General features: G+C 39.6%; 1 protein-coding gene and 1 pseudogene across 1 annotated transcript; both read right to left on the bottom strand.

Moving 5' to 3' along the window:
• Positions 1–5,370: 5,370 nt before the first annotated feature.
• Positions 5,371–11,353, bottom strand: LOC128627443 (heterogeneous nuclear ribonucleoprotein D-like; annotated as a pseudogene).
• Positions 11,354–14,184: 2,831 nt separating this feature from the next.
• Positions 14,185–25,093, bottom strand: HAUS2 (HAUS augmin like complex subunit 2). The gene is made up of 6 exons (XM_037161745.2): positions 24,951–25,093; positions 21,488–21,580; positions 21,096–21,165; positions 19,875–20,007; positions 17,932–18,040; positions 14,185–16,438 (listed from the first exon to the last, which is right to left on the bottom strand). Exons 1-6 carry the CDS (start codon positions 25,041–25,043, stop codon positions 16,229–16,231), a joined length of 708 nt encoding a protein of 235 aa, XP_037017640.2. The 5' UTR covers positions 25,044–25,093; the 3' UTR covers positions 14,185–16,228.
• Between the last annotated feature and the right edge of the window lie 22 nt (positions 25,094–25,115).

Here is a 25,115-nt window from a genome sequence, read left to right as displayed (position 1 = left end):
TTCGAGAATGAGAACATGAATGAAACTTGTGCAGAAACTTCCAGCAGCATGTGAGAATCAAGTTTTAGAATTTCATTCTTGTTATTAATCTTTGAAAGACTGACAACTTTGAGTGGTCCCAAATTGCTGGCGTGAATTAAGTCCAACTCACATTTGATGTGCCATCCAACAGAACTGTGGATGTCAAAGGAGCAAAGACGGTGGTTCATGAGAAAACACATTTTACCATTGTTCTAGCCTGTTGTGCAGATGGAACAAAGCTACCACCTATAATCATCTTTACAAAAAAAAACATTTCTGAAAGAAAAGGTTCCAAGTGGAGTTATTGTCCATGTGCATGAAAAAAGGATGGATAAATGAAGAAGGCATGGAAATCTAGTTTAACAACGTCTGGTCATGAGGGCCTGGAGGATTACTTAAAAAAACCAGCTTTGCTTGTTTTTGATCACTTCAAAGCCCATGTTACACAAAGTGGGAAAGCAATCGCAGCAGGCTTGAAAACCCAAATTATTGTGATACCTGGTGGGCTAACTAGCCAACTGTAACCTCTCAGATGTGTCAGTAAAAAAGCCCTTTAAGCCCCTAATGAAGAAAGAGTGGACAATGCAGTCAGATGGTAATAATTTAACGCTACAGGCAAAACCAAAGAGCATTTATGGCTCAGGTTTGTGATTGGATCCTTAGATTGTGGAATGGTGTCAAGAAGGAAGTGGTCATGAGATCACTTGAAAAATGCAGCATCAACAATGCTACGGATGGAATTGAGGATGATGAAATTTACCGGGATGAGGAAAGTGACTCTTCAGAAGACACTAGTAATGTAGAAATTGAAGAAGACAATACTTCTGATATTGAGAGTGACGAAGAGTTCTTCTATGATGTGTAAGTATCATAAATTTGTTACTGGTATATAAAATTTTTTGTACCTTGTATCTGTTCTTGTGTTTTGTAATTATTTGTTACATAAAATTTTTTGTACCATTATATGTCAAAAATAAATGCCAAAATTCCCTTATACAAAAAACAAGTATCTATAAATAAAAATATTGAATTAAAAAATTAAAACAAAAGATTTTTTCCTGAAAGTTTGGGCTAAAACATGAATGCACATTATACACAGCAAGATACGGTAAATAAATGTATACTATGTCAGGCAGTGCTAAAAATTTTTTTTAAAGCAGGGTAAGAAGATATAGTAATGATCTCTGTGTGTATGTAGGGGGAACATGCTATTTTATATTGGATCTTTAAGATCCAATATAAATCTTTAAGAAAGGATCTTTAAGAAAGACCTCACTGAGAAGTGGTGCTTAACTAGATTTCATGAAAGGGAACCATGTAGCAACTCATTTATTTAACGACATTTCCTGAGTAAGTACCTATTATGACAAGCTTTGTTCTAAGCACAAGGGACAAAAGAGTGAAGAAAATGGGCAAACCTCTGACTTCACAGAGCTTGATGAGAGAGACTAACAAATAAGTACAACAATTTAAGTTAAATGTATATCAGATTAGCTAAAGAGAAAAACAAATAATCCAGGAAAGGGGATAGGAAGTGAGAAGAGAGGTGTTGAAACTTTAGATGATGTGACCAGGGAAAGTCTCACTGAGAATGTGACACTTGAGAAAAATCTGAAGGATGTAAAAGAAGAGTTTGCAATCATCTAGAAGAAGGGCAATTCCAGGCACAGGGAACAGACCATCTAAAGGACCTGAGCTTGGAGACAGCCTGGAATGATAGTGGGGGTACCACGGAGTGACAGAGGGGGAGGGCCATAGAGGTAGCATGAGGCCATGGTTGTTTTGGATTTCATTCTAGGTGAGCTGGAAAACCACGGGGAAGTCTTAAGGATAAAAATAAAATATGATTTATATTTTTAGAAGATTACTCTGGCTACTTGTTATTTTGAGACTTGACTATTCTGATGAGTGGGGAAGGATGCGAACCCAAGAGAGACCCATCAGGAGGTGATTTTAGTACCCCAGTGGTAGTCACAGAGGCACCGAGTCATGCCGGACATGATCCAAAAGTAGTTTACCCACCCAGTCTCCTCTCTCGCACCTGTTTGAAAGTACTCTTCCCAGAATAAAGTACTGGGGCAGCCGGTTTACAGTTCAAATGCACCTGGAATCCTAGTCTTCCGGATGGCTTCTCTACTCACTGTATTAGGGAGAAGAGTATGGAGTTTCCCCAGAAAACTTAAAAATAGAACTGCCTTATGATCCAGCAATCCCAATTCTGGGTATTTAACTGAAGAAAATAAAATCGTTTTCTCACAAATATATCTGCACTTCCATGTTCATTGCAGCATTATTCACAATTAGCCAAATCACAGAAACATGGAAGCAAACTATGTTTGCAGAAACAGGAATGAAGGTCATACAGTGCATGTTTCTTATAAAGCACAATATCACAGGTCTGCAAAGTGATGATGCTCTAATTTTATCATTCTTCATTTATGAGTTGAAATACTTCTTTCAAAAGCATCTTTTTCAGACTTCCGCCAAGATGGAGACGTAGATGGAGGATCCACCTCGCCTCTGTGCACAACCAAATCTAAGAACAACTATTTTTAACAGCAGTCACAACCAAGCCACACGGAAAATCGACAATACGGAGTCCAAAGGACAACTAGATACTCGGCTGGACCGGTACGAGGAGCAAGGCCAGCAGCGGAGCAGGTTAGCAAGAAAAAATTCCCGGGGCGGTGCGCACAGGCAACCGAGGGCGCTGATCGCCAGCGAGCTGGCTGCCGGAGTGCACAGGGAAGAGGCGCGGTGGGTCGGTAGGTCTCGCGCATTTACGTGCAGAGAAACCAGTGAGAAGGGAAACCCGCGCAGTGCAGCAGGCTCGCACAATTAGGATCGGATAAACAAGCCCGAGGCGTGTGAGTGACTGGATGCGCTGGGCTAGCGGAGTGGAACGCCATTGCTCCCTCTCTGACCCCGCCCCCACACACAGCGTCACAAACCAGCGACCTGGGTCGCCCAGTCCTGGTAAACAACTAAGGCTTCGCTCCGCTCACTTAACAGCACGAATAGACCAAAAAATGGCTCTAGGACAACTCAGAGCCCCAGAACCGATAGACCTAAGTGATGAAGAAATAGCCAGTCTTTCAGATGCACAGTTCAAAACACTGGTTATAAGGATCCTTACAGAACTGGTTGATTTTTAGTCACAAATTAGAGAAACATATGGAAGCTAAATTAATTGAAATGAATGGTGATACAAAAGATACCAATAGTAATGGAAAGAAAATTGGGACTCAAATCAAGGGAGAGGACCAGAAGGAAGAAAAAATGATCAAACAGAAAGGAATGAAGAAATAAGAATTCAGAAAAATGAGGAGAAGCTTAGGAACCTCCAGGACATCTTTAAACGTTCCAACATGCGAATTATAGGGGACCAGAAGGGGGGAAAGGCACAACCACCAGTTGAAAAATTATTTGAACAAATAATAAAGGAGAATTTCCCCCCAAGATGGCAAAGGAAATAGACTTCCCGAGAAATCCAGGAAGCTCAGAGAGTCCCAAAGAAGTTGGACTCAAGAAGGAACACACCAAGGCACATCATAATTACATTAGCCAAGATTAAAATGAAGGAGAGAATCCTAGAAGCAGCAAGAGCTAAGGGGACAGTCACCTACAAAGGAGTTCCCATCAGAGTGTCAGCTGATTTCTCAAAAGAGACCTTACAGGCAAGAAGGGGCTGGAAAGAGGTATTCCAAGTCATGAAAACCAAAGATTTACAACCAAGATTGCTCTACCCAGCAAAACTTTCATTTAGAATGGAAGGACAGATAAAGTGCTTCTCAGATAAGACCAAATTCAAGGAGTTCATCATCACCAAGCCCTTATTATATGAAATGTTAAAGGGACTTACCTAAGAAAAAGAAGATAAAAAAGATGAACAGTGAAAGGACAGCAAACTCACAGTTATTAAGAACCACACCTAAAACAAAAGCAAACTAAGAGGATAGCTAGATCAGGAGCAGAACCATAGAAATGAAGATCTCATGGAGGGTTAGCAACAGGGGAGTGGGAGGAGGGGGAAGGGGGGAGAAGGTACAGAAAATAAGTAGCATAGACAGTAGATAGAAAATAGATAGGGGGGAGGGTAAGAATAGTAGGGGAAATACAGAATCTAAAGAATTTGAGACACATGTTCATGAACTAAAGGGGGAAATGGTGGGGGAGGGGTATGCAGGGTGGAGGGGAAGGGAGGGGGAATAGAGCAAATGTAATGGCATAATCAATAAAAAAAATAAATTAAAAAAAAAAAAAAGCATCTTTTTCTCATCAACTATTTGATTGCCCTGAGGTACGTTTCACGTAGCAAAGGCAGCACAAGTGCTTGTTTCAGTGGCCAGTTTTCAAAATAAGTTTGTTCTCAGGCACTTTCCAAACAAAGGTGGTTAATGAATGTTGTTGTTTTAAATATTATAAGCTGATGAATTTAAGCCCACAGTCAGCCCTCCGCAACCCTTGGTTTCACATCCATGGAGTTAAGCAACCATAGATCAAAAACACCAAAAAGAAAAAAGTTATGTTGTTGCTGATGCGTATTACATAGTTAGACCTACAGTGGCTATATCTTTGTTGATCGTGTATAGGTTTTTTTTTCTTGTCTTTATTCTCTAAATGATACAGTATAGCAAATGTTTACACAGCATTCACATTGCATTAGATATTATAACTAACCAAGAGATGATTTAAAATATACAGGAGGATGTAAAGTAGGACGTGCTAGGTCATATGCAAATTCTATGGCATTTTCTAAAAATTTTTATTTATTGATTTTAGGAGGAAAGAGACAGAGAAAGAGAAACATCAGTTTGTTGTTCCACATATTTATGTATCCACTGGTTGATTCCTTATGTACCCTGACAAGGGGTTGACCCACAACCTTGGTATATTGGGACAGCGTTCTAAACCAACAGTGCTTCCCAGCCAGGGCCAATACTATGCCATCTTATATAAGGGACTTGAGTATCATATAAAATGTGGGGAAACCAGTTACTCCACAGATACTGAAAAACAACTGTGTTTGATTTGCTTCAGTCCATTTTAGTTAAATATTCTTTTGTTCATATAAGGAGCATTTATTTGAGGTTTAACATGATTTCATACAAAGAAAAACTGCATAAACACAGATCCACATTGAGTCATAACACAGACAGCAAATGACAAAGTAAAAACAAAGAAAACGAATTGGCAGCTATATACACATGGACACTGTTGTGCCTTTTACACTAGCAAGTCTTACAAAGTAATTGTCTTAGATCAACAGGACACTGATCTTCAATGTTGTCCCGTGAGGTGGGTTACTTTAGCATCTCGTGTTTTCTCTAGCATCTTCCTTTAGTGTGGCTAGCAATTGTTTTGGTGATTGTCACCCTCAGAGATGCCTTGCCATAAGTACTCGGTTGTCCTGGGCTGTGACCCCATCCAGCAGCTGCAGCTCCTCTTCCTCTGTTATTGGTCATAACTGTTTCTGCCCATACACCTCTTTTTGTTGTGCAAATTTGATTTCACACCTGCCAGAAACAGTCTGATAGTACCTGCTTTCTAACAATTTCTTCATTGGCTCTTCATCTGCGTATGAGATAAAATAAAATCCTTGTCTTTCATTTGTGTTTGTGTCCATAGGAAGTTCGATATTTTTAATCTCTCCAATGTCTCCAAAATAGTCTTTGTTTTTAAGAGATTTTACTTTTTTTTTCCAGAAAGAGGGGAAGGGAGGGAGAAATAGAGGGAGAGAAAACATCAATCATTATGCCTCTTGCACATCCCCAACTGAGAACCCAGCCTGCAACCCAGGCATGTGCCCTGACTGCAATCAAACCCATGACCTTTTGGTTCACAGGCCAGCACTCGACCCACTGAGCCACACCAGCCAGGGCCAAAATATTCTTTAGTTTGTTCTTCAGAAATATTTGAGCTCAATCTAACCCTCAAAAAACTTTTTATGAGGGTTCCTTCCCTTTTGAAACTTTGGCCCTGCAGAAATTGAAAGACTGACTCAAAATTTACAGGGAATATACAAAGAACCTAAAGTAGTTAAAACAGTTTTCTGTTTAGTAATTCTATGAATTGCTAAGAGTGAGTTAAGGGAAAAAATAAGAAAAAGAAAAAAATCTTTGGCCTTTGGTCGAGGGAAGCATTTATCAATTTGCTGTCCAGTTTGTGTTCTTTCAGTTCTAAAACCTCATCAACACAAGCAGCGTCTTTGAAAAGCACAAATTCAAATCCTCTTCGTCTTCCAGAGACTGGATCTGATTAATTGTGCAATCTACAACTTCTCCCAAATCAAGACAAATAAATCTTTCTTAGTGTACCCCAGCTCAGAGTCTCCAAAAAACATTTTCCCGTCATCCTGCAGATTCTTGCTGGCGTTGATCTTGGATCCCTCAGCGATCCCTCTGTGTTGCCACACTATTTCATACCCTGCATAGGGGGAAAGTGTGTGGCACAAGGGTCCTGGCAGCAGTTGCTGCAGAGTGTTGTATAGCACTGGCTTTAAAATAGCAGTGGAGTTTTTCAGCCGGAACCACCACCTTCCAGTAATTCACCAAAATGACTGACACAAAGACAATGAAGAGAGGTACCCAGTATATGTTCTCTAGGCCTTTTAGAAAACAGAGAGCTGTGCCCTGGCTGGTAACTTACTGGGTTAGTATGTTGTCCTGATACACCAAGGTCGTGGGCTTGATCCTTGGTCAGGACACATATAGGAATCAACCAATGAGTGCATAAGTGTGAAAAAATAAGACCTGTGTATCACTAAAAAATAAAGTGAAAATAAATAAATAAAATAGTGGTGGAAGAGCATTACTATTCTTATTGAGAGCCAAATCGCCCCAACTTGGCCATTGACTTTGGGCTCAGCTCCAGTCGTCTTTGCCAGCTTCCTATATTTCAGATGTGACAATTAGTTCTGTTTACCTTGAATGTTTCCTGTGGGGGCGACTTCTCCACGAGTCCCCCCGGTGCCACAGACACATGTGAGTGAATAAATATGGCCGAGAGAAGATGAGATCTGTTTGGGGATGGAGGATTGGGCTGTGGCCAGTTTCTCGGGGGAGACAAAGGCCAGCAGCGGCCAGTTTCTCCAAGGAGAAAAAGGCCCCGAGCGCCTTTCTCCATAGCCTTTTATTGGGTTGTAATACACAGGAATACAGGGCGGCAAGGATCAAACAGTAGATAACATTTCAAAGAAACCTGAGGGCTTCTAAGTCTGAGTCAGTGTCCGTCAGGAAGAGAGTTGCAGAAACTTTGGGAGACATACTCATTTCCTCTCGGACCCTTATCATATGAATGAAAGCACCCTTAGCACTCTAGCAGAGCAGATTTCACAGGTTTATCAGCAAGTCTTTGTGATGCTGGATTTTTCCCCAGGACATGCTCTAGCAAGGCAAGGAGCTATACCCCACCCCATCAGGTCTTCAGGCTTAAGGGGATTAGAGCCAGGAAGTACTTCTCCCAGAGAACATGGGGACTAGGGCTATGTCAAAGCGGGGGGGGGGGGTGGGGGGGGGGGGGTGGAGTCCATTGCTCTTTGTTGCAGTCCCCCCCCCCAAGTCCTTCCATGAAGACCTCCCAAGTGATCGAGTCTGGCTTAGGTTGCCCCCCGCCGTGAGGGGTCTTACCCAACTTCTGACCAAGCTTTGGGGGCAGAGAGAGGAACTGGGGCAGCATTTGCTACCAGAGACAAGCTTTGTCTCCTGCGGCTGGCATTCCAAAGGTCGTCTCTCTCTCTCGCCCTTAGCCACAAGGGGTAGAGATACAATTCCTAAAATCAGGCAGAGCGGTCTACAACAGTTTCCTGCTCCATTTTTTTTCAAGGATTTCTGGTTCCTTTTAGTATGAAAAACCATTTAGAGATAATAGTCTTGGTGCTCATTGCTTTTGGGTTCATTGTTGATTTTAGGCCATTGTAAAATTTGGATACTTTCAATTCAAATCCAGGACCACAGAGTGCTTACTTAGGCTCATTGAAATCTTACATTTATATATGCTGACTCCCATAACATACATACTGCTACCTTAACTACACCAACATAATTACCCATTTGCTTTATCCACAGTGTACTCCATCTCAGAATAACAATATGAATACTAACAACAATAGGAATACTGAAAATACTACGGGGTTTGTTTTTTTTTTTTGAGGTGATTTTGTTCATAGGGAATATTCTAATAGAAATAGTCAAATTTCCTGACTTTAAAAGTCATTTGAAATAATTTCTGTTTGACTAGGTCACCAACTTGAAATACAGTAATTTATTTTACTTTCAATTTTAGGGGTGCTTTATTTTAATTTTGTTTTATAATTATATATATTCACACGATTTTAAAGTCAAATTCACCAAATGAAATCTGTTCAGAAGCCCACCTTCTCCCCTGTTCCACTGTTGCCTCTCTCCCCCTATAGGTCACCATGATTTTTAGTTTTCTGACTGATTGATTTTAGAGAGAGACAGGGAGAGAGAGACACCAGTTTGTTGCTCCATTTATTCCTGCATTCATTGGTTGATTCTTGTGTGTATGACCAGGGATCAACCTGCAAGCTTAGTGTATTGGGACAATCTAAACAACTGAGCTACCTGACCAGGGCCTTAGTTTTTGATATATACTTTATACCCCTCTACCCCCAACTTTCTTACATAAGCAGCAACATACCATACACACTATTCTGGCTTTGTGTTTTTACTTTACAGTGGATCCTAGAGATTGCCCCATGTTAGTATATGGAGCTACTCCTCTTTCCTTTTGTACAACTGCATTAATACTCTACTATGTGGATGTTCACAGTTTATATTAGTCCCTTACTCATGGCACATTTGGTGGTTTTTAAGTCTTTTGGGGGGAGGGGCATATAAGGGGGAATAAACGAAAATGGACAAAATACAGTAAAAAAAGTCCTTTGCCATCTCAGATATCCCTGCTGTGAGGAGCCACGTGCATACACTTTTCTCATTCTGTCAGTATATCTTAGCGATAGGCTCTTCGAAGTGGAATTGCTGAGTTAAAAAGCAAACACTTACCCAAGCCAAATATTCCCAAAGTCTCCCTGTAGGAGCCATATGATTGACTTTTGCACTCCCATCAGCAATACTCAGCATGCTGCTTTTCCCACAGCCTCATCAACAGACTATCGCGACAAAGTTTTACATTTATAACAGGTAAGAACCGGCAACTTAGGAGTTTTCATTTGCATTTCTCTTGTTATAAGTTCTGTATTTTAATCAAGCTAATTTTCTTCCTCTCAACTCATTAGAATGACTTTAACATGACCCATGTGGTAAAATTTCAGAGGGTACAGAAATGCCTTTTTAAGTTCCACTGTAGCCGTTTATTTTTATTTTTTGGAATTTAGTGCCTGAAGAAATAAAAGGAATAGCTTAGAATGAAAATTAGCAGTTACTAAAGTCATCTTTGCAACTTTCATTTTATCTAATAAGAACAATGGCTTTCATTTACTAGGTACTAATTAAAGCTGATGGTTTTCCATGTATTATCTCATTTAATCTTCCCAAGAATCCATGAAGTACTGTTATGTCCACTTTAGAAATGCAGAAATTGAGGCTGTTATTAAATAAGTTAGCTAGAATACATAGCTAGTAAGTGGTGTAACCTGTATTCAAAAATCAGGTCTAACTCTAAAGCCTTTGCTATTAACCTCCATACTTTAGTAGCTAAAGACAAGCCTGTCTCCTAAGTCTCCTGAATTTGTGGGATGGAGATAGAGAACTATAAGATCAGGATAAGCCTGAAGAAAAAGCCAATTCAAATTGCTAACATACTGTTCCATGATCCCCACCTATTTCCAGGTATTCTATAGAAATAGGTGGGAAATGCCAGGTATTTCAGGTATCCAACAAAGTTTTTCACATAAATCCCTGTTAACCAAGGTAAAGTTTGATGTCCTACAAAAGCTGAGATTCAGAAAGGATAAGTTACATACATTTTTATTAGCATCTGCCCCGGCTGATGTGGCTCAGTGGCTTGAGTGCTGGTCTGTGAACCAAAGGGTCACCGGTTTGTCTCCCAGTCAGGGCACATGCCTGGGTTGTGGGCCAGGTCCCCACTAGGGGCTTGTGAGAGGCAACCACACACTGATGTTTCTCTCCCTCTCTTTCTCACTCTCTTCCCTTCTCTCTAAAAATAATTTTATTAGCATCTACTGATCAAAGTTAGGCATATGTTGCCATCTTGAAGTAAACTGATTTTGATAAGCATATTCAGACCCTTGAAATGTATCTCACTTCAACTTTTAGAAAATTAATAGCTTTCACTTTTACTAGCCTTCCACATGGAGAAAATTAAGCAGTTTAAAGTTCAAATAAGATATTTGACTCCTATTTTATCACCCTAGATTCTGCTGTAGCAATATTAGTAGTTTATAAAGTTAGTGCCCCAGGAAAGGTTCACTGAAAATGGGATTCTTGCTCTTATCATACCCTAATGCAGGGGTGTCAAACTCATTTTCACTGGGGGCCACATCAGCCTCTCGGTTGCCTTCAGAGGACTGAACTAATTTTAGGACTGTATAAATGTAACTACTCCTTAACTGTTAAGGAGCTGAAATTATATTCAGCTCCTTAAAGGCAACAGCAAGGCTGACGTGGCCCCCGGTGAAATTGAGTTTGACACCCCTGCCCTAATGGAAATCTTTTCCAACAAACATGAGAAGACATTTCCAAAAGGAGAGGGGAAAATATAACTTCTAAAATAGAAAACAAATGCAAAATTCAAAGAACTCTAGAATGTAATCTGCTTACCTCTAATTATACAAATTTTAAGTAAACTCAATTACATAAGTGGATCCCCAAACTGTGGAATAAATTTATTTAATTTCATTTGTTTTAGGGTGGGGGTCCGTGTAGGCAGGCGTGGCTTGCCTCTTTGCACAATCACATCAAAATTACAACTAATATATAGAACAACCATCACTCAGAAATGTCAGAAATTGAGTTGAATGGAAGTCTGACAACTGTGGTATTAAAGAAACCACATCTGTCCAGACTGGTAGGAGAGGCGCAGATCTGGAACAGGCTGGTCTCTCACCCATGTGTGGTAGATAAAAATCAGGAGGGATCTCTCGGGAGTGAGGAGTCCTAGCTCTATACCAGGCCCCCCAGCCCAGGGTTCCAGTGCCAGGAAGATAAGTCCCCATAACTTCTGGCTGCAAAAACCAGCGGGGATTGAGTCAGTAGAAGAAACTTCTGGAGTTTCAAGCAGTTCCTCTTAAAAAACCCACATGTGGACTCACCTACTCACACTCACTGAGCTCAGACCCTCTGAGCTCCAGTGCTGGGATGGCAGCTTTCTGAAGGCACCAGTGGCACATTGAGAGAGGCTGAAGTGTCTAGCATTGGGGTGAGCAGAGGCCACAGACCCTTCTCTGAGCTGTCCCTCAAAAGAATCACGGAGCTGGCAAGCTGGTGCCATATTTGAGACTCCATCAACCTGGCCAAAGCTGTTTGCCCCACCCTGGAGATTCCCACAGTCTCCGCCCCACCCAATTTACGGGCCCACCCAAGCTGCTTTTCCTTATGAATAACTGGTCTTGGCTCATGTTTCACGGCTTTCTAAATCCTGTCAAACAAGCAACAGCTGGCCTCAGTGAGCTCCAGGACATGCACTAGCAGCAGCCACGTTAGTTTCACAGCTTGGCTTCACCTGGGAATCTCCAAGCCCAGCAAAAGTAGCAGCTATCTCAGATTGCAGTATACCTCAGGAAAAGCAGTCCTGGGCAAAACACAGTGGTGGGGCTGACCTTGGCCTGCATCACCCAGGAAACCCCAGGGCCATGGCACCCAGTGGACAGCTGCAGACCATGTCAGAGCACCACCACCCTGCCCCTGCACAGCTGATCCTCCACAGAGGATGGAGGTTGGTGGTCAGTGGTCACAGCCAGTCCTTGCAACTGACTGGCCTGGTAAATTCCTCCCAGTGACCTGCCAACAGCAATCAAGGCTCAACTACAAGAGGGTGTATTCAACCCACACAAAGGGTGCACCTCAAATACCCAGTTTGGGTGATAGGGGAGGCTGTGCCCTGGACCTTACAGGATACCTACTACATTAGGAGACACTATCAAGATATGAAGTCAAAGCAGCTCTACCTAATACATAGGAATAAGCACAGGGAGGCTGCCAAAAGGAGACAAAAACACATGGCCGAAATGAAAGAACAGACCAAAACTCCAGAAAAAGAGCTAAATGAAATGGAGATAAACACTCTATCAGATGCAGAGTTCAAAACACTGGTTATAAGAATGCTCAAGGAACTTACTGAGGATCTCAGCAGCATAAAAAAGATCTAGTCAGAAACAAAGGATTCACTAATTGAAATAAAGAACAATTTACAGGGAAACAGTAAAGTGGATGAAGCTGAGAATCAAATAAATGATTTGGAACATAAGGAAGCAAAAATACAACCAATCAGAAAAACAAGAAGAAAAAAGAATTCTCCTACCAAAGAATTCCTCCCAAAATGAGGGTAGTATAAGCAGCCTCTGGGACAAATGTTAAGAGGTCCAACATTCGCCTCATAGGGGTGCCAGAAGAGGAAGAGCAAGAAATTGGAAATCTATTTGAACAAATAATGAAAGAATACTTCCTTAATTTAGTGAAGGAAATACGCACGCAAGTCTAGGAAGCACAGATAATCCCAATCAATTTGGACCTAAAGAGGACCACACCAAGACATATCATAATTAAAATGCCAAGGGTTAAAGACAGAATCTTACAAGCAGCAAGAGAAAAGCAGAGTTACCTACAAAGGAGTTCTCATAAGACTGTCAGATTTCTCAAAAGAAACCTTGCAGGCAAGAAGGGACTGGCATAAACTATTTGAAGTCAAGAAAAGCCAGGACCTAAAACCAAGATTGCTCTATCCAGCAAAGCTTTCATTTAGAATGGAAGGGCAGATAAAGTGCTTCCCCAGACAAGGTAAAGCTAAAGGAGTTCATCATCACCAAGCCATTATTACATGACATGTTAAAGGGACTTATTTAAGATAAAAACTATCAACATTAAGATGATAAACTCACAACTATCGACAACTGAATCTAAAAAAAAAACTAAGCAAACAACTAGAACAGGAACAGAATCATAGATATGGGGGTCATTTGGAGGGTTATTAACTGGGAGGGGGAAGGGGAAGATAGGGGGGAATGGTGCAGGAATCAAGAAGCATAAATGGTATACAGAGGTGATGTTAAGAATGGTATAGAAACCGGAGAAGCCAAAGAACTTATGCACACAACCCATTGACATGAACTAAGGGGAGGGGAGAGCTGGAGGGAAGAGGGTTACGAGGCAGAGCGGGGCAAAGGGAAAAAAACTGGGACAACTGTAATGGCATAACAAATAAAATATTTTAAAATAAAATATATTAAAAAAATATCCCTGACTGGTGTGGCTCAGTGGATTGAGTGCCAGCCTGCAAACCAAAGGATTGCTGATTTGATTCTCAGTCAGGGCACATGCCTGGGTTGTGGCCCAGGTCCTCAGTTTGGGGGTGCAAGAGGCAACCAACTGATGTGTTTCTTGCACATCTATGTTTCTATTCCTCTTTCTCCCTCCCCTCACCTCTCTAGAAATAAATCTTAAAAAAAATAAATTCATTTGTTTTAGACACCTCAGAAAATTCTACATTTAGTTTTATTAATATCTCAACGCTGTCATTTTGTATACCAAACATCCCTTTGGATTTTCCTAGTCCTCACACTATTTTCCTGACTCTATTAAAGATTTAAGAGGACAGTGGGGTCAGTCTGGCAGTCACAGATCAGAGGAAGGAGTAAAATACAAAAACTGTTAGGAAGACCAGGCAGCATCTCAACTCCTCCAGAACAGTCTTCACACTGTGGCATCATCAGTATGTTGGAACTGAATTCACAAATTTCACACACTGCCTGTGTAAGCAGGAAGACATTCCAGAGCTACTTTTGTTTGTTTTTAGTATCCACATGGCTAAAACCTGAATTACAAATTGATCAGCATTTATGGCCTCTAGCATAATACTAAATTAGCTTTTCTCTTTGAAGTAACCTTCAGGTGCAACTTACCTCAAGCTTTTTTGAGTCAGACTGCCGGTATGCCTACACTTCAACTGTTAAGTTAAATACAGAATCTATCACATAGAATTCAGACAAGAGCCACAACATTTTAGTTAGAAATTAAGATTTTTTATTTTGAGAAAGACATTATATATATAGCTCACCCTTACATATTATATACAGCGTGGGGCAAAGGCAGGGTTACAGTTGTATGTGAAAGTTAATTGTGTCATATTATTTTCCATCTGATCAACTGTAAATCTACTTTTGCCCCACCCAGTATATATAAACTATTATAGGAAATCACATGAAGAAACAGCATAGTAATATGTTTGAAACCAAGGCTAGACCCGAACAGATTTCTGATGAAATACAACTGAGAAGTTTGCTTAAGTGTTAGGCAATGTTTTAACATGTATGACCACTGTTCTATAACTCATGTGCAAAAGTCAGCAAAATAGGCTTCAAAATATCCCTAGTTGCTTTTGTAGGTTACTTTTCGGCAACGATCCTGTCACCTTACGAACAACTACTTTACTCATCCACTGTGCTGAGGTCTTCTTGTGTTGAGTGTGATGAATGCAAGGACCAGTGAACCACAGTGAGACAGACAGACAATAGTATAAAAATATCGATGTGCCCTGATCCATGTGACTCAGTTGGTTGGAGCATCAACCTGTAACCAAAAGGCTGCAGGTTCAATTCCCAGTCAAGGCACATACCTGAGTTTCAGGTTTGATCCTCAGTCTGGGTGCATACAGGAGACAACCAACTGATGTTTCTCTCTCCCCTGTCCTCTCTCTAAAAATGATGCAAAAAATGTCCTTGGGTGAGGATAAAAAACAAAATTAAAAAAAATACTGATGTACACATTTTAAAGCAAAAGAGAATCCCAAGTCTGAAAATAAGCCAGGGGTAGTAATACTACTGATACGAATGAATACATTCAGAGGCTGCTTAGTATTAGTAAGTTTTGGCATACCGCTTCCTTTCATATGCACGATAATCTTATATGGGTAACACATCTGAGCATTTTATAAGGTAAACCTCTCAAAGTTCTACCATCAAGTGCCTTTTTCTTTGCCTGTTCCTGAGGCTGCCGGTGACCACCCTCAGGAATTGCTCAGTGTGTCAGAGTCACCAAGACTCACCCTACTCGGGTTTGATGACATGCTTTGAGGATTCACAGGACTCAGCATGTCACTGTATTCCTGGCTATAATTCATTACAGTAAAAACATAAATGCAAAAGAGCAAAGGGAAAAGGTGCACAGGACAAAGCCTGGGGCAAACCAGGCTTAGCTCTCAGAGTCTCTGCCAGTGGAGTCACAGAGGATGTGCCCAAGTCCCCCGCACCCGAACTGTGGCATGTGTGAAATGTCTATCACGGAAGAGATGCCATGTCCAGGGCTATTTTTGTATGCCAGTCACATACGTACCATCTACCTAGCATGTACCAAAATCTAGACTCCCAGAAGAAAGGCAGGCATTCGGCAAAAACTACGCTGTACACACAGCTTCATCACAGAGAACTCTTATCAGTGAGAGTGGAGGAAGCCTCTGGAAACTTAAGTTCCCAGACACCAGCAAAGGTCCCACCTTTAAGCAAGCCCTTTAAAAGACAGTATGTTATTCTTTTTTGCACATTTAGTGACAATCTCACAGGAATAATCAACATTCTTTCAGATTCAAGGAGACTCTTCTAATTCAGAAACAAGCATTAAAAAAAAAAGATGTAGAGTCTGCTGCTTCAGCTACGGAGACACTCTCATTAATGAACTGTCATAGGTATACTTGATCTTCCTAAATTTCATTGAAAAGTGGAATAAAAATATATAAAAACAAAGCAGCCTTGGCCAGGTGGCTCAGCTGGTGGGAGTGCCGTCCGTATTCTAAGAGGCTGCGGGTCCGAGCCCAGCTGGGACACCTATTTGAGGCACCAGGTTGATGTTTCTCTCTCACACAGTATTTCTCTCTGACTCCGAATAAACATATCCATGCGCGAGACTTTTTAAAAGTAAATTTTGTTTGGTCTTAATGAACTTGGAATCTTAGTACTTCAATACTGTGAGGGCTCTTTTAGTACTGCTAGCAGCAAAGCCTACAAATTACCCATATTATCATTGACTAGAAATTGACTTAAGATTATACAGCTGAATCATTTGGCATTAACATTCTGGACATGAACTTCAGAAGTAAGAGGTAAAGGAGGTGTTGTAACATGATGTTTGGGAGGAAAATTTTCTTCAGCTAATATTTTGGGGATACAAGAGGAAACTTCTTTTTGTTGTTCTCGCCACTTGCGTATATTCTCTGCCAGTTCTTCTGTCTTAGTCACCAAAATATCCATCTCGGCTAAAGCCTTGCTCTGTAACATTTGAAAAAAAGGGAAAATAGGAGAGAAATTATGCCTATCATTAATATATCACTATTATATCAGAAATGATTATAATACCAGAAGTTAACACCTGATCTTTTCCAAACCCCTGAATACAAAAGTGCTTTAAAATTGCTCTCCCACTTTTTACACACATGCTTTTTCTTTGTGAGTTCACTTCTCCTTTGTCTTCAGTTATCACCTCAATGCAGATGACCCTCAATCTACAATGTCAAACCTAATCTCCTTCCTAAACTCAGTCCTGCATTTCAGTCTATTGGAAATCTCCATCTGGATGTACATTCAATATCTCAAACGCAATTTAACTACAGTTTAACAAACAATGATTGAACATTTACTATCCGTGCAAGACACCAAAAAATAAACTCATTTTCTTTAATTTTTTGTTCCTACTCACCCTCAGGTCAGCAAGGCTAGAAACTTCATCACCTTGGACATGTTCCTTGTCCAAATAGTAGCCCTATTCTAAAAATCCGACCTTCAAGATCTAAAAACTTACACGATCTTTTGTATTCCCATGCTTTAAATCTTTTATCTGACTAAATATACTTATTCTCCAAGTTTCTTTGCCTTTGGTTCCTCTGCTTAGTCCTCTAACACACAGCTAGCTTATCAACCTTTAAAGTGCACAGGAATCACCCGAGGAAGTTAAAATGTAGATTCAGATTCTGAAGGTCTAAGGTGAATCAAATCTGCAATTCTGCATTTCTAACAAGCTTCCAGGCGATGCTTACATTGACTCTGCCCACACTGAGTGGCAAGGCTCAGTCTACTCTACCCAATATTTTCTCCATGATTAAAGTACAATTCTGACAAGGTCATTCTTCTGTGCCTTTCTCTAAAAAACAAAGCAAAACAAAATTCAGTGGTTCCCCAGTACTCAGACAGTAAAGTCTCAAATTCCTAGTCTAGTTTTCAAGGCATTCCATAAAGTAACCCTGAGTTACTGGTAATCTCCCTCTCAACACGTTTAAGCATCACCTGAAGTGGAACTCTGCTCTCCCCCCAAACTACTAGTGCCAACTTTCATATCTTTCCTCACACTGCTGCTCTCAACTGAACTACTCTTTCTGAAGCATGTCCAAATGTCATTGATTCAAGATCAGCTCATTACTATCTCCTATACAAAACTTTCTTGAAGTTTCCTACCCTAAAGTAGAAGTAATTCCTCCCTTTTCTGCATTTAGTAGACAGCATCTTCTTTAAAATTCTCTGCTGCATTCACTGTGCAAATATACTATAAAGTAGAAAATATCTTACGGCTCTCTCACCAAACCTTGAGATACAAATAATACAAAAAAGAAACAGCATCTTGATTTTAAAAAATAATTTCCTCATATTAGCTATCAAAAAGTTAAACAAATATGCCACACATTTGAGATTCTAGTACAGAAGAACTAAAGACAACTAAAAGTAATGTGAAAGAAGCTGAAGAGGCACGTAAAGTTATTGTTAATACTCACCATTTTCTTTACACGTTCATCTAAGTGAGGAATATTTCTAATTGTTTCAAGATAGGTTTCTAATCTCTCAATGAAAGTCACTGCCAACTCCAGCAAATGTACCAAGTAACTGCAAGAGAAAGAAAAACAGCCAATTATTTTTTAAGTGTAGTTATTTTGTGTTCTCTTTTTCCCCTTTTATTTCAAAAAAATTTTTTAGCCCTGGGTGCTGTGAGTAGATTGAGTGCCAGCCTGCAAACCAAAGGATTGCTGGTTCAATTCCTAGTCAGGGCACATGCCTGGGTTGGGGGCCAGGCCCCTGGTTGGGGGCAGGTGAGAGGCAACCACACACTGATGTTTCTCTCCCTCTCCCCCTTCCTCCCCCCTGAAAAACAAACAAACAAACAAATAAAATCTTTAAAAAAAAATCCTCACCCAAAGATATGTTTCATTGATTTTTAGGGAGAGGGACAGGTGGGGGGGAGAGAGAGACAGAGAGAAACATGGATGTGAGAGAGAAACATTGATAAGTTGCCTCCTGTTATGTACCCTGACTGAGGACCAAAACTACAACCTACATATATGCCCTGACTGGGAATCAAACCTGCAGTCTTTTGGTACATGGGACTAGGCTCCAACTACCTGAGCCACCTGGCCAGGGCTCCCTTTCCCTTCTTAATTATGACTTTCAACATGATATAAGAGAATTACAATCAACCTAATAAGTCAATAATAATCTTTCTGCATTCATGGAAATATCAGTGCTAAAAAAAGGTCCTTCTCTTTCAGTTAAAACAGGAGTTAACTTGTCAAACAGAAAAACCAAAAGGGACAACACTATTATATCTGGAATCCAACCTAATGCTAGACATTAATTTTCTCATATAAATAAAGGAGTTTCCTTAGGTAAAACCTTGTTCCATTTCAAACTAGTCATTCTTGGTGAAGAGTGGGAGACAATAAGAATAAATGTACTTCACTGAAATAGCCTACAGATAAAACTACTTTGAATCTTTGCATTTACAAAATGCTTTAAAATCATTACTTAGCTTGAGATATAGATATGTATACATATATAATACATATGTATGTATAATACATATGAATGTATGTGTATATATATAATATACATTCATGGAATTTTACTCTACAGGACACTGAATATATCTACAAGAATGGGACTTGTATATGTATTATATTACTAAATGATAAAAATATCTGACACTTAAGAGAAGACACTGATTTGCTCACAATCAGCTAGTGAGGCACTGGTGGAGGAGGTTAGCAATCAGATTCCCAGATGCTTGCTTCTTTATTTTATTATTAATAACTAATTACATCTTCACTTTGGTACTTCGAATATTCCTATGAGGACAAGAGCCATAAAAAGCATCTATGGATTGGGAAACTGAGGCAAGTTTAAACCATATGCCCAAGTCCTTGAGGCAGAGAAACAATAGAGATGAGACCAGAACTCAGTTTTTTTCCTCCTTTAGTTGACATCGTTTTCATCTGTCCCTGCTTAAACTCCAACAGAATTTTTATATACAGTTGTTCATATGGAAAGTAATATAATAATTAATAAATAGTAATACAAGAAAAAACTGTTTCACATACTCACAAGGTGATACCCCACCTTATATAGGCAACATGAATGCAACAACAGATTTACTTCACAAGAAACAGTCTATACATAATAAAAGTGATTTTTACCCAATTTACTCTGTTATGGATCTAATTTCTTTCATTAAAATTATTATTAATTTCCAAACCACTATGGACAAAAGAAATGCCTTTCTTTTCACCATAGCAAAAAAATTTTTCTTCTGGTTTAATATATCAGTATTAATAATAATGTTAATAGAGACAATCACTAATAACATTAAGTAACAAACTATGCTCTGAAATGATAACTAACCTACCTTCAGAAAACATGTAACTATTAATGTCTAATTTAGTCTAACCTGTGATAACCAGCTTCAATAGGCAGGTGTTCCTGGCACATGGGTTTTAACAGTCTCTGCCTGAGGGACCACTTCTCTTTCAGCACAGCTTCCAAATGGTTATTCATGCTTTGCAGAGTCTGACACTTCTGAGCTACATGAACCAGAAACAATCATTGTGGTTAGCAACAGGACAAATTTTGAAGTCACTAGTAAGTTCTTCTTTGCTTTTGTTTGATATTACCAATGTCAAAAATTACCCCACCATTTCCCTCCTAAATATCTCCCTTTTGCTATTCTTAATACCCAATACCAATTTCATTTTCTTCACTTTTCCTACTGACATCCAAACCCACTGCTAAATTCTGTGTTTTTCAACTCTACTCCTAGTTCAGTTTTTATAGCCAGAGCTGTAAATAAAGTCCCTTTTCCCATCTCTCCCTCTAATATTTTACATAAACATTAAAAAACAAACATTTGCCTTATAAGCTATTTCTGATTATTTCAATATTTTCCCCAGAATTCAGTTAACAGCTGCCTCTTCTTTTAAATTTTTATGCTGAAAAAATTTCAAACTTACAGGAAAGTTTCAAGAGTAGTTTACTGAACTCTCATATGCATTTCCCCTAGACTCACTGTTAATACTTGGCTACACTTTCTCTTTTTCCCATTTTCTCTCCACACCCTTACATATATTTTTACTGACCCACTTGAGAGTAAGTTGCAGGTATCATAACCTTTTACGCCTTAAATGCCAGCATGTGTTTCCCAAGAATAGGAACCTTCTCTTATATGACTACAAATATCAAATTCAGAAAATTTAACATTGGTACAACACTACCAATATTTAACACAGTCCACGTTCAAATGTCACCAAGAATCGTAATAATATACTTTATAGCAAAATTTTTTTGTAATCAAGTATTCAATCTAGGATCACACTGTGCTTTAGCTGTCATGTCCCTTCAGTTGTCTTTAATCTGAAAAGTTGTTTAGCCTTTTATTATTTTTTTTCAAGCTCTCCTGATCTCAAGGAGCTCCTACCTTGGTCACCTTTTATACAATTCTCACTAGCCAAGCCAACAGGACTTTTGTTTGAACACATTAATAGAAAACTTTGTTAGCTTTGAGGCAATACCTGGAAAAATAATGGTAAATTATAATGCCTGGTGTTTATTTAAGGTAATTCAAGAAAAAGTTGAAATTCCAATGATTACCCACCCATTTAACCAAACCACTTACCCAAAAAGGAAGGATGAACAATATCTGCTGTATCTTTTTCTAGTTTTAGAAGTTCAATTTCTAGGTTTTTCTGCATTAGAAGCAAAAATAATATTTAGGTCACTCAGACAGTCTCTGATAAAAATGGATGGGCCTCAAACCAGAATATTTAAGGGGGATGAGAGGATGATTTGTTATGAGAGCCTAAGGACTAACTGAAGCTTTTTATGTTGCTGCTACTGCTACTACTACCAACTACTATAATACTATTATTGTGCGACTACATTACTCCAAGTAAACACTTTCGCAGCTACGTGCTAGACGCTGTGCTAAGTGCAAGAGAACTGCTGTTAGAACCAATTAAGATTTTTTCCTGTACTAGAAGTAGAAAGTATAAAGTTCAACATAATCACCTGATTGATTTCAGCTTGCATATTTGTGATCTGCTGAAGCCTGGAGAAGTTCACAAAGCAAGGAGTTGATTTCTTAGATATATTTAACATCTCCTGTTGGAAAGTAAACAGAGAAAGCAGCAGAATGTCAAAAAAAAGTTTCTATGTGCATTGGGAAATCATGCCCATGGGTCTAAAATATAAGGATATATTCATTATATCCATCACTGCCCCTAAAAAAATGAAATACAGAACACAACAGGAGCAATATATTTGTTTTTAAAACCTACCCTATCATGAATCATTTGCTGAAATATTTAAAAAATATGAAAAACAGCCCCAACCAGTGTGGCCCAGATGGTTGGACAACATCCCCCAAAGCAAAAGGTTGCCAGTTCAGTTCCCAGTTAGGGTACATGCCTAGTTTGCAGGTTTGGTCCCAGTCCCGGCATGTACGAGAGTCAACTGATCAATGTTTCTCACTCACATGGATGTTTCTCGCCCTCTCTTTCTCCCTCCCTTCTTCTCTCTCTATAAATAAATAATAAATAAAATCTTTTTGAAAATAAAAATGATTATTTTGTGACACATGAAAATTTTATGTATTTCAAATTTTAGAGTCCCAAAATAAAGTTTTATTGGAACTCAACTTCTCTCATTTATTATCTCTGGCTGCTTTCACATTACAATAGCCCGGTTGCAACTATATGGACCAAAAGCCTCAAATACTTACTCTCTGGCCCTTCATAGCAAAATTCTGCTGACTAATAATAATCAATTTTACAGACATTTATTGACATTGAAAATGAATGAATCAAGAATGAATAAATGAGCTCTCTGCTATTAACAAGCTCATAATGATGGAAAGGAAAAAGTATTCTAGATAGAAAAAACTTAACATTATAAATGCTTGATAATTGTGTTAATACTAACATATATGTGAGAAGGGGTAGATTAATCTATGGAAACATAGTTTCCTGCATAATAATGAATGATCTTTGATAACTATGACAAGCAATCATAAACAGAAATGATAGAAACTGAAATTCTTCTGCTAAAGAAGTAGCATGATCATGTATAATACATATTATAGAAATTTAAGTGGGGGTGGTATGAAAAATAAAACTAATGGGGCTGAGGGAAGAGGAATGGGGAGTGACTGCTGAATGAGTATGGGATTTCCATTGTGAATGGTAAAAACGTTTTGAAAATAGTTTCATAGCATTGTGACTATATTTCATGCCACCAAATTGTACACTTTAAGACAGTTAAAATGGTGTTATGTTACGTATATTTTACTATAATAAAACTCTCTGGTAACTAGCCAACAATATAAAATAAAAACCAAACAAAAAAATTTAGAGGAGGGGTGGAGTGAAGGTTGGATTTAGACAAGTGTCTGCTATAGTATTCCAGGTAAGAAGATGAGAATGTGGAATAGGTCAGTAGCAGTTAAAAAGGAAAGAAAGCAAAGAAATGAATCTCTGGGAAGAAGGAATTGGTAGGTCCCAGTTGATAGGGATAGTGAGGGATAAAGTCAGGTTAATACGTACTGACTCCAAGGTGACTGAACAGATAGTTACGCCATTCACTGAGATAACACAAGCTATTTTACTGATGACAAAATTGAAAATTGGGAAGGGTAAATGTTACATGCCTCCCAATGTGTATCAGGGCTAAAATGAGAACACATCTAATCCACCACATTATCATCACAGCCTCTGTTACTTTTCTTTCTGTTCTCTTTTATAAAAGGTAAGTGAAAGTAAAACACCTCTCAGTTCTCATTGTAACCTACTCACTCTCTGGTACCTTTCTGTCTCTTCAAATGTATACACTAATCTTAGTTACACATTTGCAAACTGGTAAACTGTTGGATTCAACAACAGGGCACGGAGCTTAATCATCTACTGTGATAGAAACCAGAGGGGAAATAAAAATGTTCAAGAAAGAGCCAAAAACGAGAGGGGAATGAAAGAGCAGCCAACTTCCTCTAGTAAACAGAAATTCTAACTATTTGAGGATTGTGACTTAGCCCCAATATATAATAGATTCTGCATGTTTTGTAGCTCCAGATCTTTATCTTCTACATTACCAGTAGACGGAGCTTTGATCCAGTTGCCACAGTTCACTCAAGCTTGCCTGAAAATTATCTAGAATGTAAGGCCACTAAAGCATAAAAGAAAGCAAATACCCCATATTATCCTATAGCTAACCCTACCTTTCTTTCACTAAATCATTCTCCAATGAAACAGAACAAAGCTCAAACAAGCTACATTTTCTAGAAGAGCTGTATCACATCAGTTTTAAGCATCACTCCTCATTTTTAACGCCCAGGGGATGACTCAGTCGGTGCATTTAGGGAATGGCCTGTATGTCAGGAAAGGGAGAGCTCTGGTCTCTAATCCTACTTCACTAGTTAAGTGACCTTGGGCAAATTTCTTGGTCTCCTTAGGCCTTAGTTTCTTCAATTCTACTGTTAGGGTGGCAGAATTCTCTAATGACTCTTCTAGTATAAAAAGTTGTATATTTTCCATAAACCTCCCATCACGTTTATACTGCTGGTCTCCGCAGATGATTTTACCTTTCTATTTTTCTGTTTCCTTTTTTAGTGATATTCCTCAAAGTTCTCATGATCTCAAAATGACTTATTTCCCTCAATTCCACTTTCCTGAATCCCTTGTCACTTTTGCCAGTTGTATTCCATTATTCCCTCACATCTTCAATTTCTCCCTCTCTTACTGGCTTTTTCCCTTTGGCCTATGAACATGCTCTTCTTGTCCAACCTAAAACCACTGTCCCATAGGCTGATCTCTCTTCATATCCTTCTCAAATTTAATCCCTTCCTCCACTCATGTTACAAGGTCTTCCGGGTCTTTTCCACCAATAGTTTTTTTGAAGAGACTTTAAGGATGCCCGCTTTCCCTAGCGCTCCCCTGTACCCAACGCCTCCCGCCCCCAATACAGGTTTCGGCAAAAGTAGGTTTACAGTTGTTAGTATGGAAAATAATGTAACAATTAATATGTGACAATACAAGAATAAACTGTGTTTCTCCTATTTACAACTGTAAACTTACTTTGCCCCACCTTGTACGCTTCAATGCCTCACACAAACGAGCGTTGTTTGGAAATGTATGTTTTAATTACCTGGCCGTTTTCCCAACGCATCACCCATTACACTCTAGAGACGGTATCTACCACTAAAATGAAGAAAAAACAAAAACAAAAAAACGGGGGCAAACACCGTTCTTTATTATATCCCACGAACTGACCTGGGGTAACTCGCCTGCAGACACCCCCTACCGAAGTCACCGTCTACTCAGAGCCCCGCTTTTGCAGAACCCACTGCAGAAAGGTATGTTATTGCCCGGAACGGGCTCCATCTGCTTTCACTCCAGTACAGACCCCAGCCAGTACCACCACTTCACTATCGCCCTGTCGCCACGGTAAGCCCCCCTTAATGACGCCATCGCCTCCCACGTACCTGAGTGACTATCCCCGAAGCTACGAAATGGCCCAGCAGTAGCCCAGCACCGTTTGGCGCGGACGCCGGGTCCCAAAAGTTCGCCGCAGCCATGACTGAGACCCACCTCCCGGCTGGCGCTGAGAACTAGCGGAACGGCCGCTAACGCGCCGCGCGGTTCGATGA

The sequence above is a fragment of the Artibeus jamaicensis genome, unplaced genomic scaffold (genome assembly GCF_021234435.1).
Source record: "Artibeus jamaicensis isolate MK-2021 breed Jamaican fruit bat unplaced genomic scaffold, CSHL_Jam_final contig_1132, whole genome shotgun sequence".
NCBI lineage: Eukaryota > Metazoa > Chordata > Mammalia > Chiroptera > Phyllostomidae > Artibeus > Artibeus jamaicensis.
The sequence above is the reverse complement of the archived record's forward strand: the minus strand, read 5'-3'. Positions and strand labels throughout refer to the sequence as shown.

What these genes read in the sequence shown, in the direction of transcription:
- HAUS2 (XM_037161745.2), bottom strand. Translation starts at nt 25,043, where the DNA reads ATGGCTGCGGCGAACTTTTGGGACCCGGCGTCCGCGCCAAACGGTGCT. An exon ending in CTTCGGGGATAGTCACTCAG is followed by an intron (nt 21,581 to 24,950) that starts GTACGTGGGAGG and finishes ACTTTCCAACAG; the next exon opens with GAGATGTTAAATATATCTAA. An exon ending in ATTGAAGCTGGTTATCACAG is followed by an intron (nt 18,041 to 19,874) that starts GTTAGACTAAAT and finishes TTTCTCTTGCAG; the next exon opens with TTACTTGGTACATTTGCTGG.